At 43.7% G+C, this 23,567-nt stretch overlaps 1 protein-coding gene across 2 annotated transcripts; it reads right to left on the bottom strand.

Moving 5' to 3' along the window:
• Window positions 1-3,042: 3,042 nt before the first annotated feature.
• On the bottom strand, window positions 3,043-23,348 carry LOC115166991 (alpha-protein kinase 3). 2 transcript variants are annotated; one of them, XM_029720983.1, is made up of 16 exons: window positions 22,932-23,348; window positions 22,360-22,644; window positions 17,270-17,308; window positions 16,664-16,785; window positions 16,385-16,502; window positions 14,096-16,232; window positions 7,901-10,196; window positions 7,257-7,404; window positions 6,894-7,021; window positions 6,234-6,269; window positions 5,722-5,999; window positions 5,451-5,539; window positions 5,116-5,333; window positions 4,967-5,015; window positions 4,600-4,788; window positions 3,043-4,078 (listed from the first exon to the last, which is right to left on the bottom strand). In XM_029720983.1, exons 2-16 carry the CDS (start codon window positions 22,494-22,496, stop codon window positions 3,955-3,957), a joined length of 6,108 nt encoding a protein of 2,035 aa, XP_029576843.1. In that variant the 5' UTR covers window positions 22,497-22,644; window positions 22,932-23,348; the 3' UTR covers window positions 3,043-3,954. The 2 variants fall into 2 exon arrangements, with proteins under 2 accessions (XP_029576843.1, XP_029576844.1); XM_029720984.1 differs by lacking the exon at window positions 17,270-17,308 and having other exon boundaries at window positions 22,932-23,343.
• Between the last annotated feature and the right edge of the window lie 219 nt (window positions 23,349-23,567).

Raw genomic sequence — 23,567 nt, 5'->3', positions numbered from 1 at the left:
TGAAATATTAGAATGATTAAGAATGAAGTAGGTTATTATCAGTGGAGTGCAGCTCTAATGTAGCCTTACTATCCATAGCTCCGGTGGTTCTGTATGTTATTGCATCGTGATGACAGAACGCGATGTGACTTTGCCTTCTCAGATATCAGTCAGCCCTAGCTATCTGGCCAGCCGGACTTAGCTATCTGGCTGGCCGACTGGCCGGACCTAGCTATCTGGTCAGCCTGCCTGAACTAGCTATCTGGCCTTGCCAAACCTAGCTATCTTGCCAGCCCGGCTGGCCGGACCTAGCTATCTGGCTGGCCGGATCTACCTATCTGGCCGGACCTAGCTATCTGGCGGACCAGCTGGCCGGGCCTAGCTACCTAGCTATCTTGACCGGTCGGCCAGATAGGTTGGTCAAGCTGGCCGGCCGGCCAGAAATCTAGGTCCATCCATCCAGCCAGACAGCTATGTCCGGTTGGCCGGCCTGGTAGGTACTGAGGAGTGGCTTCCATCTGGCCACTCTACCATAAAGGCCTGTGGAGTGCCACAGAGATGGTTATCCTTCTGCAATGTTCTCCCATCTCCACAGAGGAACTCTGGAGCTCTGTCAAAGTGACCATTGAGTTCTTGGTCACCTCCCTGACCAAGGCACTTCTCCCCTGATTGCTCAGTTTAGATGGGCAGCCAGCTCTAGGAAGTCTTGGTAGTTCAAAACTTCTTCCATTTAAGAATGATGGAGGCCACTGTGTTTTTGGGGACCTTCAATGCTGCAGAAATCTTTTGGTACCCTTCCCCAGATCTGTGCCTCGACACAATCTTCTCTGAGCTATACGGACAATTCCTTCAAACTCATGGCTTGGTTTTTGCACGGTCAACTGTGGGACATTATAAAGACAGGTGTGTCCCTTTCCAAATCATGTCCAATCAATTGAATTTACCACAGGTGGACTCCAATCAAGTTGTAGAAACATCTCAAGGATGATCAAAGGAAACAGGATGCACCTGAGCTCAATTTCAAGTCTCATAGCAAAGGGTCTGAATACTTATGTAAATAAGGTATTTCTGTTTTTTATTTTTAATACATTTTTTAAAAAATCTAAAAACCTGTTTTCACTTTGTCATTATCGGGTATTGTGTGTAGAGTGATGAGTATTTTTATTTCTTTCATCGATTTTAGATTAAGGCTGTAACATAACAAAATGTGGAAAAAGTGAAGGGGTCTGAATACTTTCCGAATGCACTGTATTGACATGCATATTGTTATTAAAAGACAGCAATGTGTTCACCTAAAAAAACAAATCATTAGTTAGCTACCAATCATATGAATTGTGCACAAATATGATAGCTAACGTTAGCTAGCTAAGTGCTAGCCAGTCAGTCAGTGGCGCCGACAGAATGAAACTGGTATCAACAAATGTTTCATTCTATCTGATAAAACATGACATTGCTAACTAGGCATCATTTAGCTAATACAATTTTAAAGTTTAATTAATAAGTTACACACTCACCAGACAATGTTGGTAGGTACTGTAGCTAGCTAGATAGTTTGGTTTACAATTTCCAACAGATGTTTCTAATCCCCTTGATTGGTCATCAACTGTTTGGCAACAATAATATTTACTACCACTAGTGGCAAAGGTTTGCTGCAGATTCACCACTAGTGGCAAACGTTTGCAAACTTCTGGCAACATTTTGTTGCACACTATTTAGTTTGCAGCAAATTTGCCACAAACTTGCGGGAAGTTTGCAGCAACAAATTCATTTTTGTAAGGGGTAGTTAGCTATCTTAGCCAACTAGCTTCTCTCGTATTGATGCAGTCAAGACAGGTACTACGTAATCATATTGGGAGATAAATAACCGAGCTATGAAAAGCTAGAAGTTAGTCTACTAGCACAAGTCAGCTCGGTTGGTTGCTGCCTCTCCCTCCCTCCTTGCTCCTGTTTCACTCACTCAAAGTACACACAGTGCAAGGCCTCTCCTCCGCCTGGTCTCCTTTGCACTTAATCAGCTCTGATTAAAGTAGCTTACAAATATATTTTTCTGCTACTTCCCTCACTCGGATCCGACCACGTCCTCAGGTCTATTCGGAGCAGGTCTCTGAATTGAAACATTTATTTATGCATATTACTCCGGGTGGGAAAGCCTGAAGTCTAATTTCGGATCGTGTCCAACTTTTTAGACCTCTACTTGAGGCCCAACCTAACAATCCCTGTCACAACAGACAATGCCAGAAACATTGTGAATGATTTCACAGAAACTGGACTTTGGCCACAAATAGAGTGCTTTTTAATTTAGCGTATTTTCCCAAATAAAAACAAATTAAAACTGCAGTAACTGTTGAAATCAATTTTTTCCGCTGTACTGAAACTGAACCGTAACCCCAAAACCGCAATATGATTCGAACCATGGGTTTGGTGAACCGAGACACCTTTACCCTCAACTACATCATTTGATCCGTAAAATGTACCGTCAGGATTCAAGCCTTTGGGGATCTTCATGTACAATTGAGCTAAGTGAGAAGAAGAAGCAGAAGGTAAGTCACGGGCCTATACTGTCATTGTAATGAGGATCTATTAAGATACCTAAATATGAGCTCTTGTATAGCATGACATTACTTAAGTTATAGATAGGCTATGGATATATTGAATTAACCTTTAATAATGTGGTTGGGATCTGTTATAACACATTCATGAAATGCTTATAGATTATGGATATGTCGTCAAGGTAAATCATTACCCAAGTGGTACATTTCCTGCATTGCAGGAAAGTTCTCCTGCAACAGGGTAACCAAATTACAATCCTACATCTGTAATGTCAGATACTTATATGTCAGATTACAGCAAGTGACATAGCAGCTAGCCCACGTCATTATTTATGACTGAGATACATTACATGTCAAATGGTTTCCAAGGGTAGCACTCAAAATTCCTTGAGAAAAACACACCCTGGTCAATAAGAGGCTTAATTTCAATATATTTCATTTTAATTTATAGCCATTGCATCCAGTGAGCATTTTCTATGAATGTCATACACTGCAACATGAAAACGTAGGCACATTTACAGTATAAAAAGCACCACGTTTTTATTCACAGTGTCATGGAATACAATATACGGTACATTCTTAGGGCATAGTTTTCTTAACAGAACTATTATCCTGAGCACTGTGCACCATTGAAGATAACCTTTAACTCCTCAACAATCCCTTTAAATGTATTTTCCCTAGATGTTCATGTTGTTGGGACCTGAATCGAGCTGGCGTGCTAACCTTGTGAATTACTACTCCGAATTATTACTAATATGCAATAGGAATCCAGGTAGTCTACCCTGTATAATGTGAAAGCTTTAGCATAAAATTTTATGTGATCTACTTAATAAATGAAGAATGTATTCATTAGTGAAATTAATGTGTAATGTAATAATTGGAAGGACATACTAGTGTAGTCATTCATTTCATTGTCTCCGATTCTGGCAACAGAGGCGACATGCCCATTAAAACTGAGGTGGCATTTCATTGTTTATTTTAACACAGAATTCATTAAAAGATGTGGATGAAGCCTCTGTCATTTCTGGAAACATTCAAGTTCTTCCTTCACCTGGCCTTCTCTTTCTCCTTCTGATCTCATCTTTCTTTTGGGACCCAGGGCTCTCTGTCTGTCTGTCTGTCTGTCTGTCTGTCTGTCTGTCTGTCTGTCTGTCTGTCTGTCTGTCTGTCTGTCTGTCTGTCTGTCTGTCTGTCTGTCTGTCTGTCTGTCTGTCTGTCTGTCTGTCTGTCTGTCTGTCTGTCTGTCTGTCTGTCTGTCACAGCTTGGAGGAGGGGTCACCAGCCTTTGATCCCAGACCGGCTCCCAGCTCCCAGAAAGCTCTGTAGGTGGGAGGACAAGTCTGGCAGTAATTCCATATCTGGTTCAGTATTTATTCTCTTTATTGAGAAAAGCAGTTGCTTGCTTTCTACGGCCGATGAAGCCATTCTAACTTCGGACAACATTGGGGACATCAATGGCCTTGTGCTTGGCGGTAGCTTTGCTGTCCTCTGGCTGTGCTGGCTTTCTGATCAGCCGGGGGCTTCCTGTGGCCTTCCTGGAGGGCTGGGGACTGAATAGAATAGGTACCTAATTAATCAATTTGGCTAGCACAGAAATCCGACTTCTAGCTTTTTAATAACACCCCTAGACACACACGTTGAGAGGTTACAGGGTCCGCCACAGCGCAGCACCCTTGGATGGAGAGGATTTGGGGGTTAAAGGAAAACTCCATCCTAAAACTATCTTTTGGTATTTGTTTCATTAGTCCGTTGTCTATATAGTCCCAAAATGTTTTGCATGTCAGCAATCAAGTTTTCAAGATATGTAACTTTCAAAATACAGAAATCTTGCCTGAATGATGCATTTTGCATCCTCTGATGCTGCGTTTGTATCATATGGTGCAACATGCATTATTCGGGCCAGATTTCTGTATTCTGAACGTTACACATCTTGAAAATTTGATTGCTGACATGCAAAACATTTTGGGACAATATCAACAAAAGGCTAATGAAACAAATACCAAACAATAGTTTTTGGGTGGAGTTGTCCTTTAAGTGCTTTGCTGAAGGGCACAATGGCAGTGGTTCATACCTGGAGGAGCCGCCCATCTTGCGGTGGAGCAGGGGGCTCCTGGAGCCCTTGGGTTTGGCTGGGGTCTGCAGGGAGTCCTGTGTCTTCAGGGACCTCAGGCTGAGGAGGCCGCAGTAGGAGTTACACTGGTGCTGAGAGACAAACTGCTCAAACACATTGGGGTTCTCTGTGATCGTGAGACTTTGGTACCTGGAATAATAACAACAGTTTCAATGTTACAGATGAGTAAAGGAACAGTTTGTTGACAGAGCTTCGTGCCAGAGTTTGTTATTACAGTATTGTAATTGTAAATGGTCTATGTAGTCATGAATATCTCCAGAACACAATGTTCAGAAAATACAACAGAATAAATTATAGGCCTACCAACCCTTTCGATTTGATGGAAATTCCAACATTTGTGATCTTGAAGTCAACACCTGCAGCACAATCACAATTACAGTTAATTTCACCTGTTCTGTTATTCAGCCAAAGCATTGTCCTGCTAGAGTTAGTCATCCGAGACGATGGACACTGTACCTTCCATCCGAGTGAGCAGCAGGTTTCCATTGGTCCACTGGAGGATCCAGTGCTGCAGAGCACAACACTTCAGTGCCGCCTCTGAGCCAGTTCTCATGACCAGCCGGCCTGTAGCGTCCATCAGACAGTACCTCAGATAGACCCCCTTCAGGTCAGACTCCACCGTAGCATGGGGAATGCTGTTGGCAGGCCGATACATAAGGTGGACTGGGATCACTCTGTGTAACCAAGAACATACACACACTGTGGTATGACAGAAGACTAAACAAAGTAGTGAAATAATATGAAAAAACATTTTATGTGTAAGTTTGTATCATTTTGATGATCTCACTCACTCCAGCGCTTCTCCAAAGGTTCCTATCACCCTACATTCCGCAGCAAAGATCTTGCAGTATTCACGAGCGATGTTCTGAATTCTACATTCCTTTTAGAAAGAAGATTGCATTCATGATCAGACAGAAAAACTTTATTTGGGTTAGGGATCAGAGCTTTGATTAAATGTTTTTGTGATTCCTTTCATAACATCAATAATATCATTACATTGGACCAATTTCCATTGATTCTTTTTAAACATTTACTTTATGTAAAATAAGTAAAACCCTTCACCTGTTGGGTGATTGCCAGGTTCCTCTCGACCAGGTTGCTCTCCTCCTTGGCTCCGTAGTAGGCGATGGGGCTCTTCACCTTGATGTAACATGTGGTCCCAGACTCAAACACTGGCTCCAGCCCATAGATGACCTTCACTCTGCAGGCCTTGTGGGAGCAGCCCTCTCCTATATGGGCCTCCTCCATCATGATACGCCCAAAGAACTTACTTCCCCAGACGCCAGAGTCAGCCAGGCCCTTGGTGAACAGTAGTGGACTCATCTCTATCTCCTCTCCCACTGTAGAGAGGAAAGATACTAACATCATCAAATATAATGCACTGGAAGTGGTATTATGAGGCTGCATCGTGAGCCACCTGATCCTGCAAGCTTACATGAATGGCTAGTTGAACGGCACTAACCATTCATGTAAGCTTGGGGATCAGGTGCCTCGCAAGGCAAATGATGGGGTGTAACCGGACAGTATTGAACACCAATTAAATCCTAACAAATAATAGACAAATGTAATCTTACCTTCTTGATCCTCACGCAGAAACATGCCAGAGAGTACTGCAAAAAAGACAGAGTACAAAGAATAAGAGCTTGCGAGATGCTAAGTATTTATATATTCCTGCTACCAGTCACTTTTCAGCCCAGTTTATGTATATCCACCTATCACGCCTACACTGACTTTCTTGCACACTCACACTCACACACCCACACTAACACCCACACACACTCATATACACACACTCACCACCACGCACACACCCACCCTCCACTTATACGGCTGCCATATTGTTTACTATTATTATTAAACCTGCTACCAGTCAATTTCTCCTGATCCCTGCCTACATGTACATATCAACCTTAACTACTCCAGTATTCCTGCACATTGTAAAGGTGGTACTGGCATTGACCCTGTATATAACTTACATTCTTCTATTTCTTTTGCTTCCTCTCTTATTTCTTATTTCTCCAGTTTTTTGTTATACTATTTTGACATTGAATACTGCACTGTTGGGAAGGGTTTGCAAGTTTAGCATTTCACTGTACTTGTGCATGTGACAAATAAAACTTGAACAATATAGGAGATAAAACACGCCAGAGAGTACTGAGATATGAAGATATAGGAGATAACCTGTTGAAACAAGTCAAACTTCAGAGATTGAACTGAGACACTAGTGTACATACTGTCAACACTCAGTAGGAAGTCTGTTGTGTCTGTCCCGTATTCATTAGTGATGGTGCAGCCATAAACTCCACAGTCTCTGCTGGATGTCTGGACAATAGCCAACGCTACCTGAGTCTCATCTCCTGCACTGGGAAACACACAGGAGTCAGGGATGCAGAACAGCAAAATAAACAGACTTTCAGAAAGATCTAACTATAGAATTTCTCAGCCACATGGTGTCTCTACAACCCCTTTACATTGTTGCCATCAGGAAAACCGTCTTTGATCGTGATTATTTTATTGTTGAATCCCTTTTATGAACACTATTTTCCAAATTTTGGCTACAGCATTTCACGTCAAGGCAGCCTGTATGGAGGACTCACCTTCTTTTAACCTCAGCGATCTCCACCTCATCCCTGATCCACTTAATTGTGGAGTCACTAAGAACGTTGAAGAACTGGCACCACAGTTTCAGATGTCCTGCCGCATCTGAGAAGGGCTCTCCTCTAATCTTCCTGATGACCTGAGGAGCTAGAGAGAGGGGGGGGGGGAGATAAAGAGAGGAGGGGAGAGAGAGAGATTAGTGCCAGTAAGAGAGGGACTCCCAACAGACAGGCACAACTAGGTAAAGATAAACACTTTCTTATGTTTCAGCTTCCTAACTTTAAGTAATATGGATACTATTTCAGTTAAGCCTCCATTTAATCCCACCTGGCAAGTAGCTGGCCCCATAGAAACAGAATGAATAGAACAAGCATCCCCAGTCAAATTGGCAGGTTTAAAGGGTGCAAGCCAGTTCTATTAATTCTATATCTATAACTGACGCTCCATCTCGTGACAGTGTCAAAGCAAACAGAGGAAGCACGAAGGCTTTCAATAGCACTCCCTACTGGAGCTTAGCCAAAGAAACTACACTGACTCCAATGGTTAATTTAATTGAATTAGACTAGCTACTCTCTAAAAGTATGCCAACATCAGCCACCCCTTTTTTTTTACACTAAGCTGTCATATCTTGAAAGGAGTTTACCTTTGAATGGGTTATGCTTGTCCTTCTCAGCTGGTTTCTCCTCAGTCTTGGTAGTGTCAGTTGTCTCCAGGGCAGGTTCCTGGCTCTGTTTGAGGGTCTCTGGTGTTGGAGCCAGCTTCCTCCTACTGAGCAGTGGGGAGCGTCTCTCTGTTGGAGGGGTGCGCTGGCCATTGGGGGGCTGCAGCAGGGGCGACCTGCGGGACAGACCAGGGGACATGGGAGAGGAGGACTCTGGGGATAGCCTGGAGCTCATCTTGAGGACCTCCTCTCTCTGGGGGCTCTGGGTGTCAGTGGGTGAAGCAACAGCTTCAGGGTCCTCTCCTTTGGGTTTCGGGATTAAGATTTTGCGTCTAGCGCCGGAGGCCAGCTCCTGTGGGGTGGCAGAGGGCATGGGGTACACACTGTCTGATCCCTTCAGCAGGCCAGTACTGCTTTCAGTGACTGAGACAGATGTTGAAGAGTCTGGCTTTGAATATTCCTCAACTTTCACCTCTTTGGATGGAGAGCTTTTGCTATCCAACGGAATGGTGGGAACAGGTACTGACCCTTGTGTCTCACTACTTGGGGAACCCTTGGTATCAAACCTTCGTACAGTCTGAGGACCAGGCTGAGGAACATCAGGTTTGCATGCTTCACTCCGACCTAAAATCATACCAGTATCTGGTGAAGAGTCTCTCCGTTTTTCACTGACAGGTTGCAATGTTGGGGTTGCAACGTTGTTTGTAAATCCTGTATTTTTTGTAGAAAAACTTTGGTTCTCAGTGGCACTAGGAAGTGAACTAGATTCTGTTGAATGCTCCGAAGAGGGAGAAGCACACCTTTTGTCTCTGCCATGTTGACTGCTGAACACTGGAGGCAGTGAGTGTGAAGAATCCATCCCTTTGACTGTATTTTCTAGTGTTTGTTGTTTCTCTGCAGTGAAGGTAACAGATGAGATGGATGTAGGAGGAACTGTAATGTCCAAGGACTTCTGCTCTGGAGTAACAAGAGAAGACTCCTTTTGACCATCCTTATTCGCAGCCAGACTAATATCAGCATTATGATCCAAAAGATGCTCCTGGTCTGTATCCATGACACTTTCAATGTCCGTTACTATACATACAGGAGGATTACTGTTCTCCAAAGTGCCATCCATGTCAACAATAGAGATAGGAGGAATTACAAAAGCTTTAGGTGAGGCTTCAGTCATAGGACTAACTATGGGGGACTCAACTCGTTCTGGTTCAGAGGTATTAAATCTACATTGTGCATTTGAAGCTGAAATAGAACCGACAGACGTATGGGTTTCCTTTTTACAAGTGTCTTTCTCAGGTTCCTGCCTGTATTCTGTCTCATCCATCCTGAACTCTGGACTTTGCATTCTCACATCCTGTATGTCAGTTGATGGGGGACATTTAGGTTGTTGGTCTGTGTTTAGACTTTGTATAAGGGGCATTGAAATGGTAGCTACTGAAATAGGTACCACTGAAATGGGTGGCACTGGACTTACTTCTGTAGGGGCACTTTTCTCCATTTGTGACCTTAGAAGCTCGGCAATAGACATTACTTTGGCTACAGGTGTTGGGGCTTTTGTTTGTTGCTCTGAGATGTTTGTGTTTGGGACACTTGTTGTTGTGCCAACCGTCTGTGATGTATCTGGAATAATAGGCTGAAAGCGGGGGTTTAGAGAAAGATCTTGGCATTCTGCTATCTTCAACACAGGTATACTCTTCTCATCCCATACAGACACTGCTATACTTTCAACGGTTTTCTTTTCAGGTGCTTTCGTAAGTCTTTCAATTTCACCTTCCTGAACTTTGCTAACTTCATAAACAGTTTCCATGTCAGCTCTTCTCTCATAACTGCCTCCCTGTGCATGTAACTCAGCCAAATTATTACCCTGTACTTCAACTTGTATTTCTGTCTCACCAACAGTTTTTATAGCTATCTCAACTTGGCCTTGCTGGCCTACTGAGGAAACACTACACCCCAAGGTTTTCTCACTAACACCCGGGCTTTCCAGGGGTGACTTTAGTGGCTCTGTAAAAGGTAATGTATGGCTCTCATCTGATCCCCTGGAATGATCCTGTGTGCCCTGCGTCATTTTGTCAGAGGCCGATTGGCTCGGAGGATTGTGCAAAGTAGGAGACCGTTTGTTGGCATTTGCTGTGACTTCTCTGTCCGATGATGATGGAGAACGTTGTCGTGGCGAAGGTGATTGTCCGTCCAGCTTTCTCCGGATGGTTAGTATTACAGGTTCTTGCCCGACAGGTGTTCCATTCCACTCTCTCTCTGTCTGGCTGTGGTTCTGTGTAACCTTGAGGCACAATACAAGCAGAGACAGATTTCCATTCTGTAAATACTTTGCTGCAGTCATATCCATGACACATAAACACACATCATTGTTATATACACATCAAAAACCAGGGTGTAGCTTAAAAGCGTTATCTTATGAACAAGTCACCAAAGAGACTGCTGTAAGTGTTAAAGACTACATCCACAATGTGCAAAGCTCTGTCGCCTGCAGATGTGTTTACTAGTTTAAAAAAAATGTCAGTATGTATTTATAAGTATTCATACAGAGGCCCATTATCAGCAACCATCACTCCTGTGTTCCAATGGCACGTTGTGATAGCTAATCCAAGTTTATCATTTTAAAAGGCTAATTGATCATTAGAAAACCCTTTTGCAATTATGTTAGCACAGCTGAAAACTGTTGGTCTGATTAAAGAAGCAATAAAACTGGCCTTCTTCAGACTAGTTGAGTATCTGGAGCATCAACATTTGTGGGTTCGATTACAGGCTCAAAATGGCCAGAAGCAAAGAACCTTCTTCTGAAACTCGTCAGTCTCTTGTTCTGAGAAAGGAAGGCTAGAAATTGCCAAGAAACTGAAGATCTCGTACAACGCTGTGTACTACTCCCTTCACAGAACAGTGCAAACTGGCTCTAACCAGAATAGAAAGAGGAGTGGGGGGCACCGGTGCACAACTGAGCAAGAGGACAATTACATTAGAGTGTCTAGTTTGAGAAACAGACACCTCACAAGTCCTCAATTGGCAACTTCATTAAATAGTACCCGCAAAACACCAGTCTCAACGTCAACAGTGAAGAGGAGACTACGGGATGCTGGCCTTCTAGGCAGAGTTCCTCTGTCCAGTGTCTGTGTTCTTTTGCCCATCTTAATCTGTAATTTTTATTGGCCAGTCTGAGATATGAGATTTCTTTGCAACTTTGCCTAGAAGACCAGCATCCCGGAATGACCCCAAACTTTTGAACGGTAGTGTATATATATGGACACCCCTTGAAATTAGCGGATTTGACTATTTTAGCCACACCCGTTGCTGACAGGTGTATAAAATTGAGCACACCGCCATGCAATCTCCATAGACAAACATTGGCAGTAGAATGACCTTACTGAAGAGCTCAATGACTTTCAACATGGAACCGTCATAGGATGCCACCTTTTCAACAAGTCAGTTAGTCAAATTTGTGCCCTGCTAGAGATGCTCAGGTCAACTGTAAGTGTTGTTACTGTGAAGTGGAAACGTCTAGAAGCAACAGCGGCTCAGCCTTGAAGTGGTAGGCCACACAAGCTCACAGAACGGGACCACCGAGTGCTGAAGCGTGTAGCGCGTAAAAATTGTCTGTCCTTGGTTGTAACACTCACTACCGAGTTCCAAACTCTCTCTGGGAGCAACGTCAGCACAATAACTGTTCGTCAGGAACTTTCTGAAATGGGTTTCCATGGCCGAGCAGCCGCACACAAGCCTAAGATCACCATGCACAATGCCAAGCGCCGGCTGGAGTGGTGTAAAGCTCGCTGTCATTGGACACAGGAGCAGTGGAAGTGATGAATCATGCTTCACCATCTGGCAGCTTCACCATCTGGCAAATCTAGGTTTGGCGGATGCTAGGAGAACGCTACCTTTCTGAATGCTTAGTGCCAATTGTAAAGTTTGGTGGAGGAGGAATAATGGTCTGGGGCTGTTTTTCATGGTTCGGGCTAGGCCCCTTAGTTCCAGTGAATGGAAATCTTAATGCTATAGCATAGATTGGCATTCTAGATTCTGAGCTTCCAACTTTGGGGAAGGCCCTTTCCTGTTTCAGCATGACAATACCCCGTGCACAAAGCGAGGTCCATACAGAAATGGTTTGTAGAGATCGGTGTGGAAGAACTTGACTGGCCTGCACAGAGCCCTGACCTCAACCCCATCGAACACCTTTGGGATGAATTGGAACGCCGACAGCGAGCCAGCCCTAATCACCAAAGACAGGTGCCTGATCGCACTAATGCTCTTGTAGATTAATGGACGCAAGTCCCCACAGCAATATTCCAACATCTAGTGGAAAGCCTTCCCAGAAGAGTGGAGGCTGTTATAGCAGCAAAGGGTGGACCAAATCCATATTAATGCCCATGATTTTGGAATGAGATGTTCGACAACCAGGTGTCCACATACTGCTGGTCATGTAATGTATCTAACGAATTAATCTTGTTTTCAATTTGGAGCTCTCGTGTTAAGTACTGAGTGCTCAGACATATTTACTAACTGGAACTTGGTCAATGGATGAAGCAATCCTGTTTCCCAGTTATAACTCTGTTACTATCTCACAAACTGTTCTTGACTTGACAGCTATGGCTTGTAGTCAAATCACTATAATTCACACAGGTTCAACCCCTCATATAGAAAGATTTGAATACTGTCTAATAGTGCTACTGGTGGTGTAGCGTTGTTAAGCTGCACTCATTTGATTATGATATGATTATTACTTCACTTAATAGGTCCTTTGATGAGCCATAGAGATGAACAATACCCTCACAAACACAGTGCAGTCCCACAGTACAGGACGAGGTAGTCTAATGTTTCGACCAGGTGCAGAGTGCATGTGGATCTGTTGTGAGATTGACTCCTGGTCTGAGCTCATGTTCCTTTAGTCTTAGATAAACATAACAGTAAGAGATATGTAACTCATTTGAAATAAGCACCAGATCTAATTGGTCAGCTGAAATTAGCACCAGAGGGATTGGCTCCGGTGTGACTTATGTGTCACTCCATCAGTGAATGAGATAAGTCCAGAGTTACTGAAAGGACCATTCACATTGCATCTACTTTAATTTCAATATCACAGAACTAAAATATGGTGTTGTGTGAAATAATAGTGCATTCCCTTTGAAGAATCAACTGACAAATTATATTGAAATGGGGAGTACATGAACATTTACAATGACAAGTACAGAAGGGAGAGTATGGTCTTACGTTCATATTGTACAAAAATCTATTGTAGGCCTACTTTGGTTTCATTGAAACAAGAAAGTACTTTATAACCTCTCTCTCTCTCACACAGTGTTCACAGTGGAGTGTATGACAGTGGACTAAGCACAGACAGACATGGAACATGGAATATTAGGTTTAGTGAGGAGACAATGTAATGTGGATCATTCAAATGGGTGCTTTGGTGGAACAGAGAGGACAGAATTCCTTCTCAGCACTATTTTCACAGTACTTTGTTTCCATACCTTCATTTTCTTGGGTTCAGTAGAGGATGCAGTGTTTCAAAAAGCCCAAATAGTATGATATCATAAATGTCTTTGGAGAGAAAAAATAATCAATGACTAAAATGATTTACAACTTTTTGGATGAGAGACAAAAAACGACACCATCTTCCGCTCTGTTTGCATGGCTGCGACCAACAGCATAACTAAAAGACGAGGATAACAGTGCAGCTCAACTCTCAAGGATAGCAAAAATATTACCCATCATGCTCTGTGCCTCTATGTCTGGACCAATCCAAAACCTTTTAAGGCATCATTGCTGTACCATCTGTTCCATTGTGCTTTTCACTCTCATATGCCAAGTGTTTTCCACCACCAAGACCATTCACAGTCACCTTAAAGCCCCACACTGTCAAACAAGCTAAGATTGTTGACCTCCCAAAATCCTTATTGCACAAATCATAAGCACAACAGAAGTCTTGAGGTACTCTGTGATTTCTATATTCATGTTTTCAGCCATTCGATATGTAGCAGTGGTAATATACCTGCTGTCCGTGCCATCACATGCATCATTACACATACGTCTTGTCACACAGAGAGGGGCATACTTGTAAAGTCTAATAATAGCGCTGTGGGTGCTTGTGTTACTGATCGGATCTGGCTGGTGTGTTTTGGAAACGTTAGGCGCTCCATGAGCTCATAGGGACAGGGCAGAGACACTCACCTCCCCGTCCAGCTGCGCAGGCAGCCGAGACAAAGACACATTCTTTAGGCACGTGCTTGTTTCCTCCACAGACAGCTGATCTCCTGACTGTTCACACAGACGCTGAGGCAAGGCAGAGACAGCCTCGCTGCTCTTACAGGGTGATGTTAGTACTGACTCCACTGATTCCCCAGCAACTTCAACTGCAGTTCCAGTTTCGTAGATGGAATAAGTATCTGAGTTTAGCACCTCAAGCACTGATGCTGAATCCTTCCCCAGGCATTCAGTTTGACCTTTTAGGGGAGTAGTGGTGCTGTTTAGGTGTTCCAGGACAGAAGGCTTATTGTCTGTTACGTTGTTTTGATGGGTTTTAATGTCCTCTGGTGTGTTGCTCAACTCCTGTGGAGTTGTTACTGAAGGACTTGCTTTTGGTTGTGGTGTGACAGAGGAACTTGGTTGTGGTTGTAGATTCGGGGAAGGACTTGGTTGACGTGGTTGTGGTTGTAATTTCATTGAAGGACATGGTTGACGTGGTTGTGGTTGTAGTTTAGCAGAAGGACTCTGTTGTGGTTGTGGTTTCGCATAAGGACTTGCTTGGAGTTTCTCTGAAGGACTTGGTTGACGTATTTGTGGTTGTAGTTTCGCAGAAGGAGGATCTGGTTGTGGTGTTACTGAGGGACCTGGTTGTAGTTTTACTGAAGGACTTGATTGACGTGGTTGTAGGTTCCCAGAAGGAGGATCTGGTTGTGGTTGTGGTGTTACTGAGGGACCTGGTTGTAGTTTTACTGAAGGACTTGATTGACGTGGTTGTGATTGTAGGTTCCCAGAAGGAGGATCTGGTTGTGGTTGTGGTGTTACTGAGGGACCTGGTTGTAGTTTTACTGAAGGGCTTGATTGACGTAGTTGTGGTTGTAGTTTCGCAGAAGGAGGATTTGGTTGTGGCTGTGGTTTTGCTGAAGGGCTTGGTTGTGGTTGTGACGTCACAGAATGAGGACTTGGTTGACGTGGTTGTGGTTGTGATTTCGCTGAAGGATGACTTAGTTGTGGTTTTATTTTAGCTGAAGGACTTGGTTGTGGTTTTATTTTAGCTGAAGGACTTGGTTGTGGTTTTAGTTTAGCTGAAGGACATGATTGTGATGAGGTGACAGGAGGAACTGTACTCTGACTCCCCATAATATTGTTATTTTCAACCTTTTGGGTCACCTGAGCCACTCCAGCATTCTGACTCTTATTCCCTGATATGGTTTCCCCTGTAGAGAGGTGCCCAGTAGAAGGAGACAGGATGCTAGGCTCTCCGTTGTGTGGTGGGGTTTGTACAGGTACTTTCTCCTTCACTTGGACCTTCACTTCTTCCATTACTGACACTGTGTTGTTCAGTGGGGCTCTCTCAGACTGATTCATGTATTTTCCACTCTCGGTCTTTGAGGCTGAAGTTTCAACAACACTCTCTACTTCCAGGGCCTCTTCTGATGACCACAGTGAGGGTGAGGACTCAACCAGACAGCATGTCACACTGACCTCTCCTTCTTCACTCATCGCTCTCTCCTCAGGCTTCTTCCCTGCTTGGCTATCAGCCGTCATCCCACTATCCTCTCCATTGGAGATCTTTATCTTCTTCTTGGCCAGTGATGCTTTTGGTGTGTGTGGAGCAAAAGACTTCTGCACTGAATCGTAAACATACGTCTGGCCTTTGTTGCTGCTATTTTCTGTAATGGCTGCCTGTCCATTGACATTCGAAGACCCAGCCCTGTTAGTTTCCCGTTTTTCTTCTCCCACCACAGGTGTGTCCTGTAGCCTGGCCTCTGCCTCCCCAGCATGAGCCTGAGGTCTCTCCTCAACCACTTCATCCTCCATAAAGCTGGGGGCACTGAGGCTGGGGTCCATGGAGGACCGTCGCTTCCTCTGGGACCGGTCTGGACTGATGGTCCTCAGTGTCTCCTGCCGACTACCAGGAGACCCATGGTTCTCCTTGTGCCACGGCTTGGGCTCCTCCAGCTCTCTGCGTTTGTTTTCGGCCTTCAGTTTGATCTTGGCGAAGTACTGCTGGTGGATCTTGTATTCACTCATTGTCCCCACCTCAAGGACTCCAGAGCAGGACACAATGCCTTTGTTGTTCCTGGCTGACGCCTGGTAGATGGCTGCATCCTCCATAGTGCAACTGTAAAGAAAACAAATTATAGATACTTGTATTATACAGTTGCTGCACAATTTTTTAAATAATATGTATGCATCAATACAAACCAAACTGACATCAATATGATAACGTTTAACATCTTCAATACAAATTACAATTATGATCTTGATACATACTTGTAAATGTGCAGTGAATGGTTTTGTCCATTGCGGGAAATGTTGTATTTAGGTAGTCCACAGTATCTGTCCAATTGTAAATCATCTTTATACCATGTCACTTCTGGAGCGGGGTGACCTGAAGACAAATAGAAACAGAGAAACAGTTATAGAGACTACATTTCGCACTTACTGTAACATCTTCAGATAGATAATAGTGGTTAGCAAGTACAACAACAATGTATGTAAGCTATTACAAACAACGTATTGCGCCCACTCACACACCAGAGGAGAGTTTACCTGACACCTCACAGGTGAACTTGATGCTACAGGTTTCAGATACGGCTCTTGACTTTAATGTCGTCTCAAAGGATGGCTGGGTCTCCTCCGTTAAATGTGCCATAACACAATGTAGTGTGCTCCTGCATAACACACTTAGTTACATTTTCAAATGTAAACAAATGTCTCTCACCTGGGCCAAAGCTATTTTCTAAATATGTAATCTTCTATGCAAGCAATGGAAGATAGCCAAAATATATGGAATATAAAATGCAATAGTTTGTAAAATATATAAAGACATTTTTATCAACACATTCAACCCTACATACTGTAAAGTAATGTGATTCCATATCCTAGTGATTTGATTTCCATGGATTGTCTTGCTTCCCTTAAGAATTGCAGAGGTCAAAATGGGTGTTATGTAGTTTGTGATGCAATATGTGGTGCAATCCAATATCACTATAATCAAATATCAGCCAACATATTTCACCAAGCACACATTGTTCCATCTTTCATCCTCAATGTCATGACAGTGAGGCAACATAAGCCAGGCTAAAGAAAAGCTAAAAGATAGCAAGTGCAGGTGTTAGTTCAAATGAATTTCATGAAACAAATACATGACAGTACCTTGATGGCCTGTATTGAGAATAGCTGTGACTGGAGTAGCTATGCAGAGAGGAAGCAAATAGAAGCAGCTTATCAGGCACAATGTATAGGCGTTCTGGCATGAATGAAGATGGACTAAGAAGTGTTGTCATGCTTTTAATTGGTTATCAAATGCCCTTAATTGGTTATTACATTTAATTGGTTATCAAATTGGTTATCAAATTCCCATATTTTAGTCCATATGAAATTAATTTTACAGTAATGAGACATACAGTTGAAGTCGGAAGATTACATACACTTAGGTTGGAGTCATTAAAACTCATTTTTCAACCACTCCACAAATTTCTTGTTAACAAACTATGGGTTTGGCAAGTCGGTTAGGACATCTACTTTGTGCATGACACAAGTAATTTTTCCAACAATTGATTACAGACAGATTATTTCACTCATTATTCACTGTATCACAATTCCAGTGGGTCAGAAGTTTACATACACTAAGTTGACTGTGCCTTTAAACAGCTTGGGAAATTCCAGAAAATGATGTCATGGCTTTAGAAGCTTCTGATAGGCTAATTGACATCATTTGAGTCAATTGAGGTGTACCTGTGGATGTATTTTAAGGCCTACCTTCAAACTCAGTGCCTCTTTACTTGACATCATGGGAAAATCAAAAGAAATGAGCCAAGACCTCAGAAAATAAATTGTAGACCTCCACAAGTCTGGTTCATCCTTGGGAGCAATTTCCAAATGCCTGAAGGTACCACGTTCATCTGTACAAACAATAGTACGCAAGTATAAACACCATGGGACCACGCAGCCGTCATACCGCTCAGGAAGGAGACGCATTCTGTCTCCTAGAGATGAACGTACTTTGCTGAGAAAAGTGAAAATCCATCCCAGAACAACAGAAAAGGACCTTGTGAAGATACTGGAGGAAATAGGTACACAAGTATCTATATCCACAGTAAAACGAGTCCTATATTGACATAACCTGAAAGGCCGCTCAGCAAGGAAGAAGCCGCTGCTCCAAAACCGCCATAAAAAAAGACTACTGTTTCCAACTGCACATGGGGACAAAGATCGTACTTTTTGGAGAAATGTCCTCTGGTCTGATGAAACAAAAATAGAACTGTTTGGTCATAATGACCATCGTTATGTTTGGAGGAAAAAGGGGGATGCTTGCAAGCTGAAGAACACCATTCCAACCGTGAACAGGGCTCCGGGCAGCCGAGCGGAAATGGAGGAAAACTCGCCTCCCTGCGGACCTGGCATTCTTTCACGCCCTCCTCTCTACATTTTCCTCTTCTGTCTCTGCTGCTAAAGCCACTTTCTACCACTCTAAATTCCAAGCATCTGCCTCTAACCTTAGGAAGCTCTTTGCTACCTTCTCCTCCCTCCTGAATCCTCCTCCCCCTCCCCCCCCTCCCCTCTCTCTGGGGATGACTTCGTCAACCATTTTGAAAAGAAGGCTGATGACATCCGATCCTCGTTTGCTAAGCCAAACGACACCGCTGGTCCTGCTCACACTGCCCTACCCTGTGCTTTGACCTCTTTCTCCCCTCTCTCTCCAGATGAAATCTCGCGTCTCGTGACGGCCGGCCGCCCAACAACCTGCCCACTTGACCCTATCCCCTCCTCTCTTCTCCAGACCATTTCCGGAGACCTTCTCCCCTACCTCACCTCGCTCATCAACTCATCCTTGACCGCTGGCTACGTCCCTTCCGTCTTCAAGAGAGCGAGAGTTGCACCCCTTCTGAAAAAACCTACACTCGATCCCTCATATATCAACAACTACAGACCAGTATCCCTTCTTTCTTTTCTCTCCAAAACTCTTGAACGTGCCGTCCTTGGCCAGCTCTCCTGCTATCTCTCTCAGAATGACCTTCTTGATCCTAATCAGTCAGGTTTCAAGACTGGGCATTCAACTGAGACTGCTCTTCTCTGTGTCACGGAGGCTCTCCGCACTGCTAAAGCTAACTCTCTCTCCTCTGCTCTCATCCTTCTAGACCTATCTGCTGCCTTTGATACTGTGAACCATCAGATCCTCCTCTCCACCCTCTCCGAGCTGGGCATCTCCGGCGCGGCCCACGCTTGGATTGCGTCCTACCTGACAGGTCGCTCCTACCAGGTGGCGTGGCGAGAATCTGTCTCCGCACCACGTGCTCTCACCACTGGTGTCCCCCAGGGCTCTGTTCTAGGCCCTCTCCTATTCTCACTATACACCAAGTCACTTGGCTCGGTCATATCCTCACATGGTCTCTCCTATCATTGCTACGCAGACGACACACAATTAATCTTCTCCTTTCCCCCTTCTGATAACCAGGTGGCGAATCGCATCTTTGCATGTCTGGCAGACATATCAGTGTGGATGACGGCTCACCACCTCAAGCTGAACCTCGGCAAGACGGAGCTGCTCTTCCTCCCGGGGAAGGACTGCCCGTTCCATGATCTCACCATCACGGTTGACAACTCCCTTGTGTCCTCCTCCCAGAGTGCTAAGAACCTTGGCGTGACCCTGGACAACACCCTGTCGTTCTCCACTAACATCAAGGCGGTGACCCGATCCTGTAGGTTCATGCTCTACAACATTCGCAGAGTACGACCCTGCCTCACACAGGAAGCGGCGCAGGTCCTAGTCCAGGCACTTGTCATCTCCCGTCTGGATTACTGCAACTCGCTGTTGGCTGGGCTCCCTGCCTGTGCCATTAAACCCCTACAACTCATCCAGAACGTTGCAGCCCGTCTGGTGTTCAACCTTCCCAAGTTCTCTCACGTCACCCCGCTCCTCCGCTCTCTCCACTGGCTTCCAGTTGAAGCTCGCATCCGCTACAAGTCCATGGTGCTTGCCTACGGAGCTGTGAGGGGAACGGCACCTCCGTACCTTCAGGCTCTGATCAGGCCCTACACCCAAACAAGGGCACTGCGTTCATCCACCTCTGGCCTGCTCGCCTCCCTACCTCTGAGGAAGCACAGTTCCCGCTCAGCCCAGTCAAAACTGTTCGCTGCTCTGGCACCCCAATGGTGGAACAAGCTCCCTCACGACGCCAGGACAGCGGAGTCAATCACCACCTTCCGGAGACACCTGAAACCCCACCTCTTTAAGGAATACCTGGGATAGGATAAAGTAATCCTTCTAACCCCCCCCCCAAAAAAAGATTTAGATGCACTATTGTAATGTGGTTGTTCCACTGGATATCATAAGGTGAATGCACCAATTTGTAAGTCGCTCTGGATAAGAGCGTCTGCTAAATGACTTAAATGTAAATGTAAATGTAAGCCCGAGGGTGGCAGCATCATGTTGTGGGGGTGCTTTGCTGCAGGAGGGACTGGTGCACTTCACAAAATAGATGGCATCATGAGGACGGGAAATGATGTGGATATATTGAAGCAACATCTCAAGACATCAGTCAGGATGTTAAAGCTTAGTCGCAAATGGGTCTTCCAAATGGACAATGACCCCAAGCATACTTCCAAAGTTGTGGCAAAATGGCTTAAGGACAACAAAGTCAAGGTATTGGAGTGGCCATCTCAAAGCCCTGACCTCAATCCTATAGACAATTTGTGGGTAGAACTGAAAAAGTGTGTGCGAGCAAGGAGGCCAACAAACCTGACTCAGTTACACCAGCTCTGTCAGGGGGAATGGGCCAACAATCACCCAACTTATTGTGGGAAGGTTGTGGAAGGCTACCCAAAACGTTTGACCCAAGTTAAACAATTTAAAGGCAATGCTACCAAATACTAATTGAGTGTATGTAAATTTCTGACCCACTGGGAATGTGATGGAAAAAATTAAAGCTGAACTAAATCATTCTCTCTACTATTATTCTGACATTTCACATTCTTAAAATTAAGTTGTGATCCTAACTGACCTAAGACAGAGAATTTTTACTAGGATTAAATGTCAGGAATTGTGAAAAACAGTTTAAATGTATTTGGCTAAGGTGTATATAAACTTCTGACTTCAACTGTACATGACTCTATATGACTATAGTGCTTTCAATACAGAATGCAGGTATTGAAGGCTCATTATTGAGTGATGATAGTGCCAACAAAAACTGCATTTGTATTCAGAAATATATTTTGAATGGAAAATGATTGAATTAAGATTCCATTTCTGTTGGAACTACTATCACTCCATACACCACAGCGTGCAACATTGTAATTGGTGGATATCATGCCTGTAATCATGGCCATAAACAGAGTGTTTAAGTGTAGATTTAGTCACTCTGTCTGGTGTTGTCATCTATTTCAGTCTCTCGGTCAGATCATTAAGATAGGGTGCTGCTAAGGCCATGGTTTATTTGATATTCTATTTTGACTGACTATTGCCTAGTGTCTACAGTGAAACAAAATCAAACCACTGACAGTGGAAAAACACTAACTGACATCAGCAAGTACTACATGACGATATCTCTGTACCATTAATATTTTCTGAATTATAATTAAGAATACATGTTTTCACTTGACTTGATAGTTATGCAGCACGCACTTGGCCATAAGTAGACATACCCAGTAGTAGGAAGATTGGATTTTCATAAATGTTTCTTCTATTTGTAGGATGCATTTTGGAAGACGGTTTGCCTTTACACAGGCTCATGCAGTGAGATGCAGTTTATTTATAAAGAGCTGAGAGCTGACCTTCATGGTCATAGCTTTTTATGAGCCGGTAGTGAGTGTTGCCTATCAGCTGGCCATTCAAACAGTCCTAAATGCAGTAAACGACACCATGGAAACCAACAATGACTTTGATATGTGGTTGACTCATCCAGTTACCTTAAGATGGATGCACTATAAGTGGCTCTGGATGAGTGTGTCTGCTAAATGACTCAAATGTAAATGTTATGTAAATATAACTAACACAACTATCTATAACTAACTAACACACTGAGAAATCATTTCAATCCAAGCCATCCAATCATTTTCATTTAAAAGGGCATTATAAATTCAATGATTATTGTTTTATTATTAAGACCTTATAATGCAATTATGCTGAATCAATGGTTAAACTTCACTTCAAAAGGAAAGGGATGTGGTAATAAACATATTCTAACTTTCTTGTTGCTTGTTGAGGTACAGTAATATTTCCTGTGTTGAGTTGAGGGGTTGTGTACCTGTTTTCAGGCCTGACATCAGAGAGATAGCTGCGGCTGCAGGCTCTGCTACTCCCTATGACATCATCTCCATTGTGGGAGCTGGACCTCCCGTCCCCCGCAGAGTAGGAGCGTGTCATCAGCCTCCTGGAACTCATTCTCCAACAGATAGTTTCTCTTTCAAACTTAAATTCCCAGGCGAAACTTCCTCAAAGAAGGCAGCAGATGATGATGTACACCCACCAAACAAATGAGGTTTTCTTCTGTGGCTGTAATCTGTTATGGTCTAAATCTGGGCGATAGCAGCTGAAAGAGAGATACAGATGACACTAAGTTATTTTTAATAACAAGATACGAAATCAAGATGATGCCCTTTTTTGGTAAATATTTATGAGCTTGAAAACATGTTTTAAAAAAAGCAAACACTTCTATTGTCTTCATCAATTGTAGTGTAATGCCTTATACTATAGAGACTGATATCAGCAACAGAGATGTTTGTTCAAAGTATGTTGTTATGTTCAGTTGGTAACACATCCATTATATCATCATTCATGGACCAGCTATCTTCCATCAGATCTCTGAGGTAAACTCACCATTCATAGCTTTCCTTTTGTCTCTTTGTATAAGGACCCACCACTCTCTCCGGCTCAAGGCACTGTGCAATTTCCAATCAAACATGAGCATGCGTACCCTGCCAAACCTATTTATAGCAGGCCTACAAATAGGCACAAGAGCACATCACATTTTCCAAAACTAGCCTTCGAACCATTTTAAGTACAATACCCCACCACCACAAGGAAAACTCCATTTGGGACAGAATGCGTAGAAAAGAGTTTTGATGATATCCGTTCCAGCATTGTGGAGGAGATAAATCCATATGGAACAATGCTTAGTCAGAAGCCACAAGGCCATCTAAGAGTTGGTTGTCCTCCAAATGTTACGAATTGGGTTAAGCAAGTTAGGCCACCACGAGGTTGTGACTTGGTTACCATTGGAAAACGTGCCCTCTAAAACAGCAGAGGGTCTTTCATGTGGCCCAATGGGTGACTGCGCTTTTTCTTCTCTTAAACAGCGTGCATGCTTAGTGCTTGATACAGCCTGTGGTGCTAAAGTATCATATGACCCTGTCAATCAGAATGATGACACCAGCCTTAAAAGTCAATTTAAAAAAACTGTAAATTCAGGCATCCAGTCCCATCGCTCCCACTTTCCAAACATAAAAGTGTTTG

Source organism: Salmo trutta, chromosome 29 (assembly GCF_901001165.1).
Source record: "Salmo trutta chromosome 29, fSalTru1.1, whole genome shotgun sequence".
Classification (NCBI taxonomy): Eukaryota; Metazoa; Chordata; class Actinopteri; order Salmoniformes; family Salmonidae; genus Salmo; species Salmo trutta.
The sequence above is the reverse complement of the archived record's forward strand: the minus strand, read 5'-3'. Positions and strand labels throughout refer to the sequence as shown.

Bases quoted from the DNA above. Each gene is read 5' to 3' on its own strand.
- LOC115166991 (XM_029720983.1), bottom strand. From the start codon at position 22,496: ATGAGTTCCAGGAGGCTGATGACACGCTCCTACTCTGCGGGGGACGGG. The intron at 6,270-6,893 runs GTATGTACACTA...TCTTTTTTGCAG, and splicing joins CTTCCTACTGAGTGTTGACA to TACTCTCTGGCATGTTTCTG. The intron at 6,000-6,233 runs GTAAGATTACAT...TCCTCTCTACAG, and splicing joins TCTGCGTGAGGATCAAGAAG to TGGGAGAGGAGATAGAGATG.